The 12,831-nt window shown below is 48.4% G+C and overlaps 8 protein-coding genes across 8 annotated transcripts; 3 read left to right on the top strand and 5 right to left on the bottom strand.

The window, feature by feature from the left end:
- Positions 1–2,036: 2,036 nt before the first annotated feature.
- Positions 2,037–3,623, top strand: YALI1_E05929g (uncharacterized protein; the record flags this gene model as incomplete). Its single annotated transcript, XM_503566.3, has 1 exon — positions 2,037–3,623. One exon carries the CDS (start codon positions 2,037–2,039, stop codon positions 3,621–3,623), a length of 1,587 nt encoding a protein of 528 aa, XP_503566.2.
- Positions 3,624–4,455: 832 nt separating this feature from the next.
- On the bottom strand, positions 4,456–5,400 carry YALI1_E05963g (uncharacterized protein; the record flags this gene model as incomplete). Its single annotated transcript, XM_503567.3, has 1 exon — positions 4,456–5,400. One exon carries the CDS (start codon positions 5,398–5,400, stop codon positions 4,456–4,458), a length of 945 nt encoding a protein of 314 aa, XP_503567.1.
- A 546-nt stretch (positions 5,401–5,946) lies between these two features.
- On the bottom strand, positions 5,947–6,306 carry YALI1_E05972g (uncharacterized protein; the record flags this gene model as incomplete). Its single annotated transcript, XM_503568.3, has 1 exon — positions 5,947–6,306. One exon carries the CDS (start codon positions 6,304–6,306, stop codon positions 5,947–5,949), a length of 360 nt encoding a protein of 119 aa, XP_503568.3.
- A 357-nt stretch (positions 6,307–6,663) lies between these two features.
- YALI1_E05975g (uncharacterized protein) lies at positions 6,664–8,052 on the top strand (the record flags this gene model as incomplete). The annotated part of the gene is made up of 1 exon (XM_503569.3): positions 6,664–8,052. One exon carries the CDS (start codon positions 6,664–6,666, stop codon positions 8,050–8,052), a length of 1,389 nt encoding a protein of 462 aa, XP_503569.3.
- A 234-nt stretch (positions 8,053–8,286) lies between these two features.
- On the bottom strand, positions 8,287–8,621 carry YALI1_E05994g (uncharacterized protein; the record flags this gene model as incomplete). Its single annotated transcript, XM_503570.3, has 2 exons — positions 8,287–8,466; positions 8,544–8,621. 2 exons carry the CDS (start codon positions 8,619–8,621, stop codon positions 8,287–8,289), a joined length of 258 nt encoding a protein of 85 aa, XP_503570.1.
- Positions 8,622–9,580: 959 nt separating this feature from the next.
- On the bottom strand, positions 9,581–11,198 carry YALI1_E06015g (uncharacterized protein; the record flags this gene model as incomplete). Its single annotated transcript, XM_503571.4, has 2 exons — positions 9,581–10,654; positions 11,172–11,198. The coding sequence occupies 2 exons, from the start codon at positions 11,196–11,198 to the stop codon at positions 9,581–9,583; spliced, it is 1,101 nt and encodes a 366-aa protein (XP_503571.2).
- Positions 11,199–11,343: 145 nt separating this feature from the next.
- On the bottom strand, positions 11,344–11,895 carry YALI1_E06028g (uncharacterized protein; the record flags this gene model as incomplete). The annotated part of the gene is made up of 1 exon (XM_068282904.1): positions 11,344–11,895. The coding sequence occupies one exon, from the start codon at positions 11,893–11,895 to the stop codon at positions 11,344–11,346; it is 552 nt and encodes a 183-aa protein (XP_068139005.1).
- Positions 11,896–12,215: 320 nt separating this feature from the next.
- YALI1_E06031g (uncharacterized protein) lies at positions 12,216–12,629 on the top strand (the record flags this gene model as incomplete). Its single annotated transcript, XM_503573.3, has 1 exon — positions 12,216–12,629. One exon carries the CDS (start codon positions 12,216–12,218, stop codon positions 12,627–12,629), a length of 414 nt encoding a protein of 137 aa, XP_503573.1.
- Between the last annotated feature and the right edge of the window lie 202 nt (positions 12,630–12,831).

Genomic DNA, 12,831 nt, shown 5'->3' on the forward strand with positions numbered 1-12,831 from the left:
GTAAGAGACCTGCATACATCATAACGTTGATGTGATGAGAGAAGTCCCAACTCAACATCGTGTAAATAAGATGTTGGTGTTATCTCGGCCTTCCTTTCTCGAGCTGACTGACATGTGAGTCATGAGGACCGGGTATCATTTGAGTGGCGAGTGTTTGTGATTGGCTTTTGTCCATATTGGGTGCGTACAAAGCTACTTGTAGGCGGTTGTGTTACGGGATTGTGCGTACCAGGCTCCATAAATCTAAAACCATTAGTTGAATCCATGTCAACTAAAGATCCGAAATTGCACACCAACTAAGGTAGCATTAATGCGGAGATGGTTATCTGTGACTCGAATGGCTCGTAGAAGACATTATTGAAGAGAGAGATGCATTAAAAAGTTTTCTGATGAACAGGCAATCAACTCCACAAACTTATCCACAGTACTTGACTCTGTTTCATCTCGCGTAAGTACTTGTACATACCGAATCCCAGAATATAAGGAACCATCTCCAACATTAGGCTGCGTTAGCTATTGACTAATGAAATGAATATTTCGGACAAACATCAGAAATTGGACACATTTAGAAGAGTGCTACTAATGCACTTCCATTCAAACAAGTACACGAAGCATTGATATTAGGATTATATAATCGCTCGACCGATTACATTCGTACACACCCATACCCACAAGCTTTATGGTCACGTGCCTCTCATCGCGTTGGCCTGCCTTATAGGTGTGTGTTTCACGCAACTCTACTGAAACGTGATGGTCACAACCCCTTCAACCCTAAGTATTGCTGTTGATGTTAGACAGATGGAGAGTAAACGAGTGGCGAAGATGTGAATGGTGTTATGGAGGAGGACCCACGTGACACTTTGTGACTCTATACTGCATCGTTATTCTTGTCATTCAATCCTATCTGACACATTCCTTCTACCCTACAAGTAGGTGCTTATCCCTGGTCAACCTTCGGACCCCGTCGCACCTGATAAGCGACGGGTTTTTGAGATAAGAATCTTGACAACGGAACCTGTCGTTGAGAAGTACATCGCTACTGCTACTGTAATACAAAGGATATTTACCCCTGGAATAATATCGTATTCATAGTGGGCATGTACTGTATACAATTGGACAACACGTCCACGTAGTTGAGCTACCGTGTATATCCGAAGGCACTAACACAACCCATTATTATTAAACAGCTCGTGAGCGGGGCTTAGGATGAGCACCTAGGGTGGCGCGTACTACTGTAGTTTAGGATGCTTAGTGACACACACGACCTGACCCTTTTAGAGGTACAGTACTATACTCGTACAATAGTTACGACCAAAGGGCTCGCCCACTGTTTGGCTCTCCCTTTTATGTTTAAGATAGCAGCACGCCTCGTAGCACCTGGTCAGTGTCTCTGATAACAATAATAGAGTTGCGTTGACACGCAGTTTGTGTGACCAGAGAAGGATACATTTCCCAATTGGGACTGCTAGCAAATGCGGCCAAGGGATTACGGTGAGGAGAAGGGTGTTCATGGATCGAAGGATGGGGGAAATGGGGAGATTATTGGACTGGGTGACACGTGTAACCTCCATCCTAAGGCGCCTCCACGGCCTTAAACCCACTCTTCACTCTTCCGTCTCCACTTAGACTTCGCCGTTGAACGCTAATGAGTCACTACCAAGACCATGACAGGCAAGAGGGTAGGTGAGGCCACAGGCTCTGAGATTGCATGGTTGGGGGGTCATGCCGTGAAGGGCTGGAGTAGTAGACACCGTGAGTGTTTAGACAAGTGTCACGTGATAACACTACACGTCCACACGTAAATATAGATCCCCATACCGGCCCCTCCATTGTGTCTCTCTCGCAGACACCTTCCTTTTACAACCCAACTTTGGAGTAACGACCGACTCACGTTTTTTTTCCTCCCAATCCAACTTTGTAAGGCACACGCTCAAAATCTCAAATCTGAAATTTTGATTTCACGAACTTCATCTGGATATCATATTTGAAAGTGAGTACACTGAAAACACTGACAAAACAAGACCAACACGAGTGAAATGACGCGAAAAACAAACGACGCAACTAACAAAGTGCCCCCCAAAGCTGCCAAGGCCAAGAACGACAACATGTTGATCGGTATCACCGTCAACAAGGAGGACGACTTCTCCGGATGGTACCAGCAGATTGTCACCAAGGGAGAAATGCTGGACTACTATGACGTGTCCGGCTGCTACATCATGCGACCTCCCTCCTACTTTGTGTGGGAGCAGATCCAGGAGTGGTTCAACATCAAGATCAAGAAGCTGGGTGTCAAGAACGCCTACTTCCCCATGTTTGTGTCTTCTCGAGTGCTGGAGAAGGAGAAGGACCACGTGGAGGGTTTTGCTCCCGAGGTTGCCTGGGTTACCAAGGCCGGATCTTCGGATCTCGAGGAGCCTGTGGCTATTCGACCCACTTCCGAGACTGTCATGTACCCCTACTACGCCAAGTGGGTGCGATCTCACCGAGACTTGCCTCTCAAGCTCAACCAGTGGAACTCCGTTGTGCGATGGGAATTCAAGCACCCCCAGCCTTTCCTGCGAACCCGAGAGTTCCTGTGGCAGGAGGGCCACACCGCCCATCTGACTGCCAAGGAGGCCGAGGATGAGGTCATGGCTATTCTCGACAATTACGAGAAGATCTACAGCGAGCTGCTGGCTGTCCCCGTCATTAAGGGTAAGAAGTCCGAGAAGGAGAAGTTCGCAGGTGCTCTGTTCACCACCACCGTCGAGGGCTTTATTCCTTCCACTGGTCGAGGTATCCAGGGAGCCACCTCCCATTGTCTGGGCCAGAACTTCTCCAAGATGTTCGACATCTCTGTTGAGGATCCCAACGGAGGTGCAGACAAGCTGTTTGCCTGGCAGAACTCCTGGGGTCTGTCTACCCGAGTCATTGGTGTCATGACCATGACCCACTCCGACAACAAGGGTCTTGTGCTGCCCCCTCGAGTGGCCCACACCCAGGCCATCATCATCCCCTGTGGCCTGACCGCCAAGCTTGCCGCTGAGAAGCGAGCTGCTGTTATGGACGCCTCCGCTGCCATTGAGAAGGCTCTGTCCGAGGCCGATGTCCGAGTCGCCTCCGATACCCGAGATACCTACTCTCCGGGCTGGAAGTTTTCCGACGCTGAGCTGCGAGGTATCCCCCTCCGAATCGAGGTCGGTCCTCGAGATGTTGAGCAGGGAAAGATTGTGGCTGTGCGACGAGACAACGGCGAGAAGATTGTGATGGATATTGCCGACCTGGCCACCTCTGTCCCCGAGCTGCTGGAGACCATCCAGAAGGACCTCTTCTCCAAGGCAAAGGAGACCTTCGATAAGCATGTCATCAAGGCCACAACCTGGGACGACTTTGTCAAGGCCCTCAACGCCGGTAACCTGGTTCTGGCCCCCTGGTCCGCCTCCATCGAGACCGAGGAGTGGATCAAGGACAACTCTGCCCGAACCGTCGACCCCAACAATGAGGCCGACGACAAGGCTCCCTCCATGGGCGCCAAGACCCTGTGCATTCCTTTTGAGCAGCCCGAGCTTGCTGCCGACGCTGTCTGCGTCACTGGCTCTGGTAAGAAGGCTGACAACTGGTGTTTGTTTGGTCGATCTTACTAATTGTCGGGTGCAAACCACGAGGTTAGTAGAGATGCTAAGCTGTTTAATCTTGCAGTGAGATGAGACAGGCTCTGCAGTCTCGCTGCGAGTGATAGATTGATCTTATCTTAACATGTGGGATGATGTCTACCGCATGGATGTAAAATGTATGGTATAGGTAATGATGATGGTTTTAAATAGACTGTGTGGTGCGTGATGTATGATGATGTCATGATGCTAGTGAAGTTGCTGGTATTACGTAGGCAGAATTCATGATTCAATGGCGAATTGCAGTGGTTATACAGCTGCTGTGACCTAAGAGACCTGTAAGATGCTGGCTATAGTACGATACCGGTGCAAGTACTCATACTAATACTCGTACTTAGAAGACTTGCTTCCATTGTTTGCTCCAAGCATATATACTCATTATAAACGTGAGGCAGATGCATGAGGTAATCCATATGAAGTATGATATGTTCTGCCAACATTATGTACGGATATACTGTTTATACATATATGAATAGCTCCGCCTTGTCGAGCTACGAGTAGTACTATATCCCCATCCTTCCTACGCGGCATTTCCCTCTACATTTCCAACACTTCTACGAGCCAAGTTTGAGTACAAGTACACGTACAGTATCGGATCCATGGTCAGTGATTATTTATATACATTATCTTGAATCTACAGTAGGTCTAGTGTTTAGGGAAAGGGCATACATGATATGTGGGTTGGTGGATCACATTACTCGATCCACGCTCACTCGGTATGTAGCAGTAACTACGGTACCGCACCACTCAGCCCATGCGTATTGTTTAGTAACACCCACTTTCGCTGAGAAATACAGCTGACTTTCTAACAGGAGACCCAGAAACCAGCCTCCTTGGCTCTCACAATCTCAATCTTTTGAGCCTCCACCTTGCCACTCTTCTTAGTCAAGAACCACAGATCCTTGACTCCCAGGCCCTCCAGATATTCGAGAGTTTTCTTATAGTTGAGTCCCACTTGGGCTACTCCGTGACTATCGTCTGACAGACACAGTCGTCCTCCTCGGTTAATAACAGCTTTGCAAATGTCAGGCCGGGGATAGGGAGTATTCCAACCCTTTCGAAGAGGAGCAGAAGACACCTCAATGAAACCTCCATAGGAGATGATGAAATCGATGTTCTTGATGATCTGGTCCCAAACATCTGGCCAGTTCTCTCGCACGTAGTTCTCGGTGGCTCCAAAGCCTTCTCTAATGGTGGAGTACAGTCGAATGAGATCAAAATGAGCAACCACCTCGGGCTTAAGTTTCTGTAGCATGTTCCATTGGATCTCGTAGTACTTTTTGTAGAGAGCATGTTCAGGAGTAGTCTGGTCGTCAATCATATCGGACACAGAGTCAGAAGCATCGCACCATTGGCCCTGGCTGAAATCAATAGGAATGCCGTTGACGTGGTGCACAGATCCAACACACAGGTCAAGACCATAGTGCTTCTTGAGCTCAACCGCTCGATCCCAGCACTCGGCTCGGATAGACTCACACTCAAAGCCCACCAGAATCTCTGTGTTGGAAGTGTTATCCTTCTGTAGCTGTCGAGCATGTTTCACATAATCGTCAAAGACCTTAGCGAGATCAACAGGAGTAGTTTTGGACTCAATCTCCTCAGGATACAGATCGGTCTCCCTGGATCGAGGCATATGTTCTGTGAGACAGAAAACGTCGAATTTCTTGTCCTTGGCTGCCTGGACACATTCTTCAAGACTATCCTTAGCGTGTTGGACGTACTGTCCCGAGTGCGAGTGGTGAGAGTGCATGTTGGTGGTTGAGAAGAATGTCAATCACTGCTTGTCGAGGCACCACTGTGGTTATCGTGAGATGCATGCAATTAGGCTTTTGATAGTGACAACGGGAAAAAAAGACTTGTGTAGCTAACCGAAGGTCATATGGGTCATAGGCGAGGATTTCGAACAATGTAGCTCCAGGAATCACTTCTTGAAGACTGGAGGAGCGTAAAAGATCGTTTCCGTGCGCATTCGCATCATGAGGGTGTTTTAAAGAGTGCTGTTGTGCCTTCAATAGCCGCCAGTAGTCATAAGCAAATACAAGAATCGGATTCCAATCAATTATTTTAATACTTACAGCCATGTCGTTACAATGCATTTTTATTACCTATAAATATGTTGATTTGATGCTGTTTTTTTTGAGGCGGTTCACAGTGAGTCAAGAAGAGACTGTTGGTGTATCTTGTCGAGCATTCTTTAATGCACTGAATGCTGGCAACTGGGGCGTATGTGCTGTAGTAGAGCACATCCTTTCTTTACAGCCGAGCAGACCTTTCATAACTCGACAGTGTATGGGTTCTACTCCTCCGCTCCAACAGGCTCGGGAATGTCTGTGAAGGAGACCTTGTGGGTGACAATCTCAATGAGATCTACCTGATGCCGGTTTTCGGGGTCCATTTTGAGCAGCCCCAGAGGCTTGTCGAGCTTCTTTATCGATCCTCGCATTCGCTGTTTCCCGTCAATCACCAGAGTGGCTTTTTTCTCTTCAAATTCAATGGATCCAACGCGTCTTGATCCCTCCTGCAAATGTGCCTTACTGACCACTTCTCCCTGGATTTCCACAATGGCCATTCCCGATGGGGTCTGGATCATCTGAGGCACGGATTCCACATGGTCGTTTTGTCGTAAGTGGTCCAGAAATATGTTGGTCACGTTCATGTCAATGGTTGTCAAGTACACAGTGAGTGGATCTCTTAATTTAGCACGCACTGTAGACGCGCATTTGAGTTTGGGTGTGGAGAAGGGAGAAGAGCTCTAAAAAAGGTAGAGAGAGATGGTTAGGTGAATAAAGGGAGTGGCTGACGAGATGGGTGTAAGCGTAATCTTTGTATAAGACTGTTTACTATATACCGAGTGAATTTTTGCTTCAGAATCTCATTGTATCACCCCTTTAGTGGCTCTCAACCTCGTCTACTTTTTCGAACCTCTGAATATGCATGTCCCAGCGCAACTCTACGTGGGATAAATATCATCTCCACCAAAACAGTCATTATCCACCTCAACCCAGCCATCATAATGACGTCTCTGGCCAACCTGATATACGCACAGACTCTCTACAAGTACGCGATCGACAACAGCGTCAAATCGGTAGTCGTGTTACCAGATATCCCCCAACCTATCGCCGAGTACATGGCAACACAAGTTCCCAAACACCCATTGATTCAACCCGACATTCTCAGCATGACAGGAGGCCCTTCCTCGCTAACTGCCGCCCATTGTCAAAAGTGGTGGCGTCAGATGATCTCATCGACGAAAATTGCAGAAAAGGAACTCGCTCTGAGCAGTTTGGCCAAGTTGGTGGATGGATTCAGACATGTTTTGTACAACGAGACGGTGGCTGGTCTGAAAGCCGACGAGGTGAAATTCAAGCATCTGAAGGAGATGGAGCGGGATAAAAAGATTAAGGCCGAAACTGAGCGATTAGAGAAGGAAAGACTAGAGAAGGAGAGACTACAAAAGGAACAACAGGAAAAAGAACAACAGGCCAGACGGGAGGCACTAGAAGCTAGCAAAGAGCAGGAAGAGGCCTCAAAAGCTCAGCAATCAATGACGAAATCTGACGACGAGGACGTAGAGATGACTGACGCTGTGGAGGAATTGAAGGAGAACGAAAACAGCAGTAAGAAGGAGCAGGCTGAAGTTGAGACTACAGAGGCTGATGTGGAGTCAGTAAAGGTCAAGGAGGAAGAAAAGGACACTGAGGTCGAGACCGAAAAGAAGACAGTAGAGGCTGAGGCTGAGGCTGAGGCTGAGGCTGAGGCTGAGGCTGAGGCTGAAGAGCAGAATTACAAGGATGAAGAGGAGCAGGCTGATGGTGCAGAGGCAGATGTCGAGTCGGACGCGAGGGAGGCTGAGGAGTCGGGGTCCGACAAGGAAACGACTGCCGACGTGGAGACCGACCGTGGAGAGACAGAAGAACCCGATGAGAGCGAATTAGACCGGGTGACGGAAACTCCAGAGGCAGGAGCTACTCCTGGATCCGAGGAACGGACTCGAAAGCGAGCACGATCTACCACTGAAGACTCTGATTCGCGAAAGCGGTCGCGCCGAAACACCTCTGCTGCCCCTTCGGCCAACCGCAAGTTTCAGAACGTGGCTGGCAATCTGCTCTCGAACATCTCATCCAACAAATCTGCGTCTTTCTTCACACACCCTGTCAATCCCAACAGTGCGCCCAACTACTACGAGTTGATCTTTTCGCCGACGGACATCCGGACCATCAAGGCCCAGGTCAAGGACGGACGTATTTCATCCACTTCTGAGCTTGAACGTGAGGTCGCCAAGATGTTTGCCAACGCCATCATGTACAACCCTTGGGACTCTGATGTAAACCTGTGGGCTCGAGAGATGCAGCAGGAGACTGATGCTCTCTTGACCTTGTTTCGGGGAGCAGGTGGGGAGTAGAACATAATTACGATTGATAATGATTACAAATGTATAACACCATGTTTGCAGTTGCAACTAAAGTGGTGCAGCTATGAGTGGCACAGTCCAGTATGATCAGACTCCGGGCAGATGATGATAGTGATGCAGAATAAATACAATATCAAAGTACAACAAGGGCAACATCAAACACAATCATTGGGGTTGCACCGCCTCATCTAGTAACTCGAACAGGGATCAATTAATATGTACATTTTATCTCTTCTGCATAAGAGCAGCGTTCTGTTCCTGGAATCTCTGGCCGACTCGTTCAGAGTGCTTGAGGAACTTCTCGGAGCACTTCTCGAGACAAGACTCTTCTCGGGAAGACAGAGCCTTGGAGGTGAAGTCGTTGACACAGTCAGTGAAGCATCGCTGGACGAGAGAGGAGTAGAGCTGGGTTAGTATGTGTGGTGTGGTGTTGTGTTCTGTTCTGTTGTCGTGGTTGTCATCAAGAAATTTGGAATACTCACTCGCATGAAATCCTTCATCTGCTTCTGCTCGACGAGCTGCTGGAACTCCTGCTGTTCTCGGTTGTTCAATTGATCCATCTTGTGTTGTGATTTGGGTGACTGATGTGTGTGATTGTCTTGAGCAACAACGAATACTTTTCACTCCCAGGTGGAAAAGGGTATCACGTGTCGAGTTTATTTTCCAGAGAGGGGCGAGTGTGATTGGGCTGAAATATGGCGTTCAAAGGCTTTTCAGAGTCCCGTGAGCATATAATATCATTGTGCACTGTTGAAATAACTACATCTTCTCATTCTTCTGATATTTCGCCCTCAATGAACCGCTGCACTCCTATTGCCACTCATCACCAAATCTCGGTATGAACCTTGTAGAGTTCGGAGAAGCTGGGAGAATCACGGCTTCAAGAAGTCTCATAAACACGCAATTTGAGCGGTATTGAAAATCTAACATTTTAGTTGGACTCATCTTATCGCAAGTACCGACCAAAAAACTTGAAATTCTCGATTTTGCGCGCCGAAACATCATGTTCAACGCACCTTCTTATGCACTCTTTATCACGGTGATATAGTTGTTCAGTATTTCTACAAGTACAAGTTCTGGTAAAAACCTATAACCTTACCCAACTCCATCACACCCAGTGAAGAAATATGCCTCACTGAATCCTCAAACAAAACACCTTGACCAGCGAATATGTGGAATGTCCATCTTTAGAATACACAAACACACTCGTACAAGTACCGTACCAGCCACATACTTCAAATACACTTCTCTATCACAATATTCCCTTGCTTAAACACATTGCTACAAGGGTTAAACCACAGGGTGCCATCTTACAGTATATGTATCGTACAGTGGTTAAGATTAGTTTATCTCCGGATCATCAGAGTTAATCATACCCATAGATACAGCTGCGGAAAGGCGATTGTTATACAGCATGGCACATTATTACAAGAACCGTGTACATCCACACTAAATCCATCACACCCACTACTCATCAATAATTCGTTCAATGTCATAATATCATCTAAATCATACATAATTACTGGAGCTTGTTGATAACAGCCATGGTGAACTCGTCAGTAGTGGAGTTGCCGCCAAGATCGGGGGTTCGGACCTGGCCCTCAGCAAGAACGTCGTAGGTAGCCTTGGAGATGACGTCAGCGAAGTCATCGAGGTTGAGGTGTCGCAGAAGCATGGCGGAAGACAGAATCATGGCGGTGGGGTTAGCGGTACCTCGGCCCTTAATGTCAAGACCGACGTGTCGGCAACCGGGCTCGAAAACGGCGTGCTCGGTACCCAGGTTGACACCAGGGACGAGACCGGGGCCTCCAACAAGACCGGCACCAATGTTAGACAGAATGGTTCCGTAAAGGTTAGGGGTGACGAGAACGTCAAACTGCTGGGGCCAAGAGACGGCCTGCATGGAGGCGTTGTCGACAATCATGTCGCCGTACTGGATCTCGGGGTACTCGGCGGAGACCTCCTTACAGGTGTTTCGGAACAGACCATCGGCAAGCTTCATAATGTTGGCCTTGTGGATGGCAGTGACCTTGTGTCGGTTGTTCTTGAGAGCAAAGTCAAAGGCAAATCGGGCAATTCGCTCGGACTTTCGCTTGGTGATGACCTTGATGGACTCAACAACACCGGGGACAGGGGAGTGCTCCAGACCGGAGTACTCACCCTCAGTGTTCTCTCGGATCAGAGCCATGTCAATGCCGTCGAGTCGGGTCTGGACACCGGGGATGTTCTTGATGAGAACGAGAGAAGCAAAAATGTCGAGCTCTCGTCGCAGGGCAACGTTGAAAGAAGTGTGACCGTGCTTCTCAACGGGGGTGTGGAGGATACCCTTGATGGCAACCTTGTTTCGGTTGATGGATCGAATGGCCTCCTCGTAGCCGTCGAGATGGTTCTCGCCAACACCGGTGACATTGACAACCTCCCAGTCAATGGGGACGGAGATAGTCTTGAAGATGGTCTTGACAGCGTCAGTAATCTCGTTACCGATACCATCACCGGGGATGAGGGTGACGGTGTACTTGGATCCGTACTCCTTGGGCTGGAACATGGTTCGAGCGTTGGTAGCGAGGGTTCGCTTGGGGAGAGCCGAGGCGGCCTGGGTTAGTATGTTATCCTAATGTTTTGGTGTCGATGATAGTTATTGTGGTGTGCGGCAATTAACACAAAACACACCAGCAACAGCAGCGGCGTGCGACAACAACGTAAACAGGTGTCTTCGTATCCGCATCGCCTCAATTGTTCTCCATTCCCCTGTCCCCACACAGTGTGCTACTGCCCGCTACTATTTTTCTCCGTAGCACATGCAGGAAAAAAAATAGTGGAGGGAAAATAAATACACGCATAGATGTTCCGGGGGTGGTGGTGACGTGGACAGGACCAAAGTAGGAGACTGTGGAGCAATCGGCGCCGGAGTTGCGACATACACTAGCCATTGGTCTCAATGGCGTCTTCCCCTGCCCCGAGTCTCTGTCTGTGATGCTGTTGTTGTTTCCGAGAAAATGTTATGGGTTGTACACAGATGTCGTCGGTCATGTAGCGCGCATCGCTGTGCCATGGAGCGGTGCTTCCATTGCACCTTGAGTCACCTCCATTGACTCGCCCGGAGTACTCACCTTAGCCAGGTAGGCGGTTCGAAGCATTGTGGATGTGGATATGTTTTCGATTAGACGACAAGATGTTGCCAAAAGGTGTCCTAGTTAAAGAAGAGAGAGAGAGAGAGTTTTATGTGGGAGGATGCAAAAAAAGCTTTTACGAAATTAAGGACGGCGAGGTTTAAACACGGCGTCAGAGCGAAACCTCTATTTCGAAGGAGACAAGCTTGAAGAAGAGAGCTGCGCCAGGGGCATTAAAAAGAGTGTCTGGCACGTCACACTGGGCTCGTGGCGAGCCATTCGATATTCCTAGGCCATATACTACTTGGAAAACTTTTTCCTGCGGCTCCATCTGTACCCTGTCAGCTGCACCATACTCCGCCAAAAAATTTACATTGTTACATTCATTTACATGTACACGTTTCTCCCACATATCTCCATGCAAATCGGAAAAACAACATCCGTCCGGGTACCCGACCATAGAGGCTTTTATCCGCTTAGCTCCGAGCAGGGGGGATATGAATGGGGGCTTAAGGGGTGTCGAAATAATCGGTGGAGGTCGACCGGAACGTTCAAATTGACTAACGATGCCAATTGAGACGTCCAACGGTGTCTCATACTCACGGTTGCTCCAATAACCGCGTTCTTTTGTCTCGTCATACTTGCACCCTTGGCTCCTCTCTTTGCTCCCATCCAGCTTTGACTTCTTCTTTGACTTCGAAGTCTGCGTGTGTGCAGTGCCCATTGGCCAAAAGTAGGAAAAACCTTGCACCGAAACACGATCCGGAGCGACCCGGATAATGGATATTAGTGGGAGTTTGGGGAGCCGGTGAACTAGCTTTGATCTTGGGAACAACGTCTGCGCTAGCGGATATGGTTAGCACATTTCCACAATTCTAAGTGTCGATGACGCAGATGAGAATCGAACGCGCACACAGAATCCAAACCTTAAACAAAAACCACGGGTACAACAGCCCAAATTGAACTCGCGATATCAGGGCAGAATCAAACTACAAGTAGCACTATCAAAATCGTGATCCTGATCAGATCAACGGCATCAACAATATGTCGAAGTCCCTAAACCTTTACAGATCGCTCTATCGAGAGCTGTCAAAGCAGTATGTCGCTGCAATGACCGTCCACATCAACGGTGAGAACCAGCGAAACGAAGCCAAGGCGAAGTACGAGGCGATCCAGAAGAAAACTACACCCAAGGCCATTGAGAAGCTGCCCACACCCCGAACTTCACATTACAACAGTACTGCTCTCAGAGAGTACTTCACAAACGGAACCGGAGAGGCCGAACAGATCCAGCACGCCGAGGACATGCTGCTGTTTCTGGAGAACCAGCGAGTTTACAAGGACCTGCTGGCCCGATACAACCCTGGAGTGGATATGGCCGATCAGGAGAGAGTGCGACTTTCTGCCCGAAGAGTCGGACTGGAAGTGCCCGTTGGAAAGAAGGACTTTGAGGATTAATTGTATATAGCGTAGTAATGAGTAACGAGTCTAGACGACGAATTATTTGTACGAGTATACTACAGTGCTGATAATACATGAGGTTTCTCTGCAACCGCCTACTTGTAGTAATGACGATAAACACATGAATTTGATACACAAGGTGGTACTTGTGCATTGCAGTCTCATTCATTTGTGCATTTAATAAATAAATATCATCGTC

The sequence above is a fragment of the Yarrowia lipolytica genome, chromosome 1E (assembly GCF_001761485.1).
Source record: "Yarrowia lipolytica chromosome 1E, complete sequence".
Classification (NCBI taxonomy): domain Eukaryota; kingdom Fungi; phylum Ascomycota; class Dipodascomycetes; order Dipodascales; genus Yarrowia; species Yarrowia lipolytica.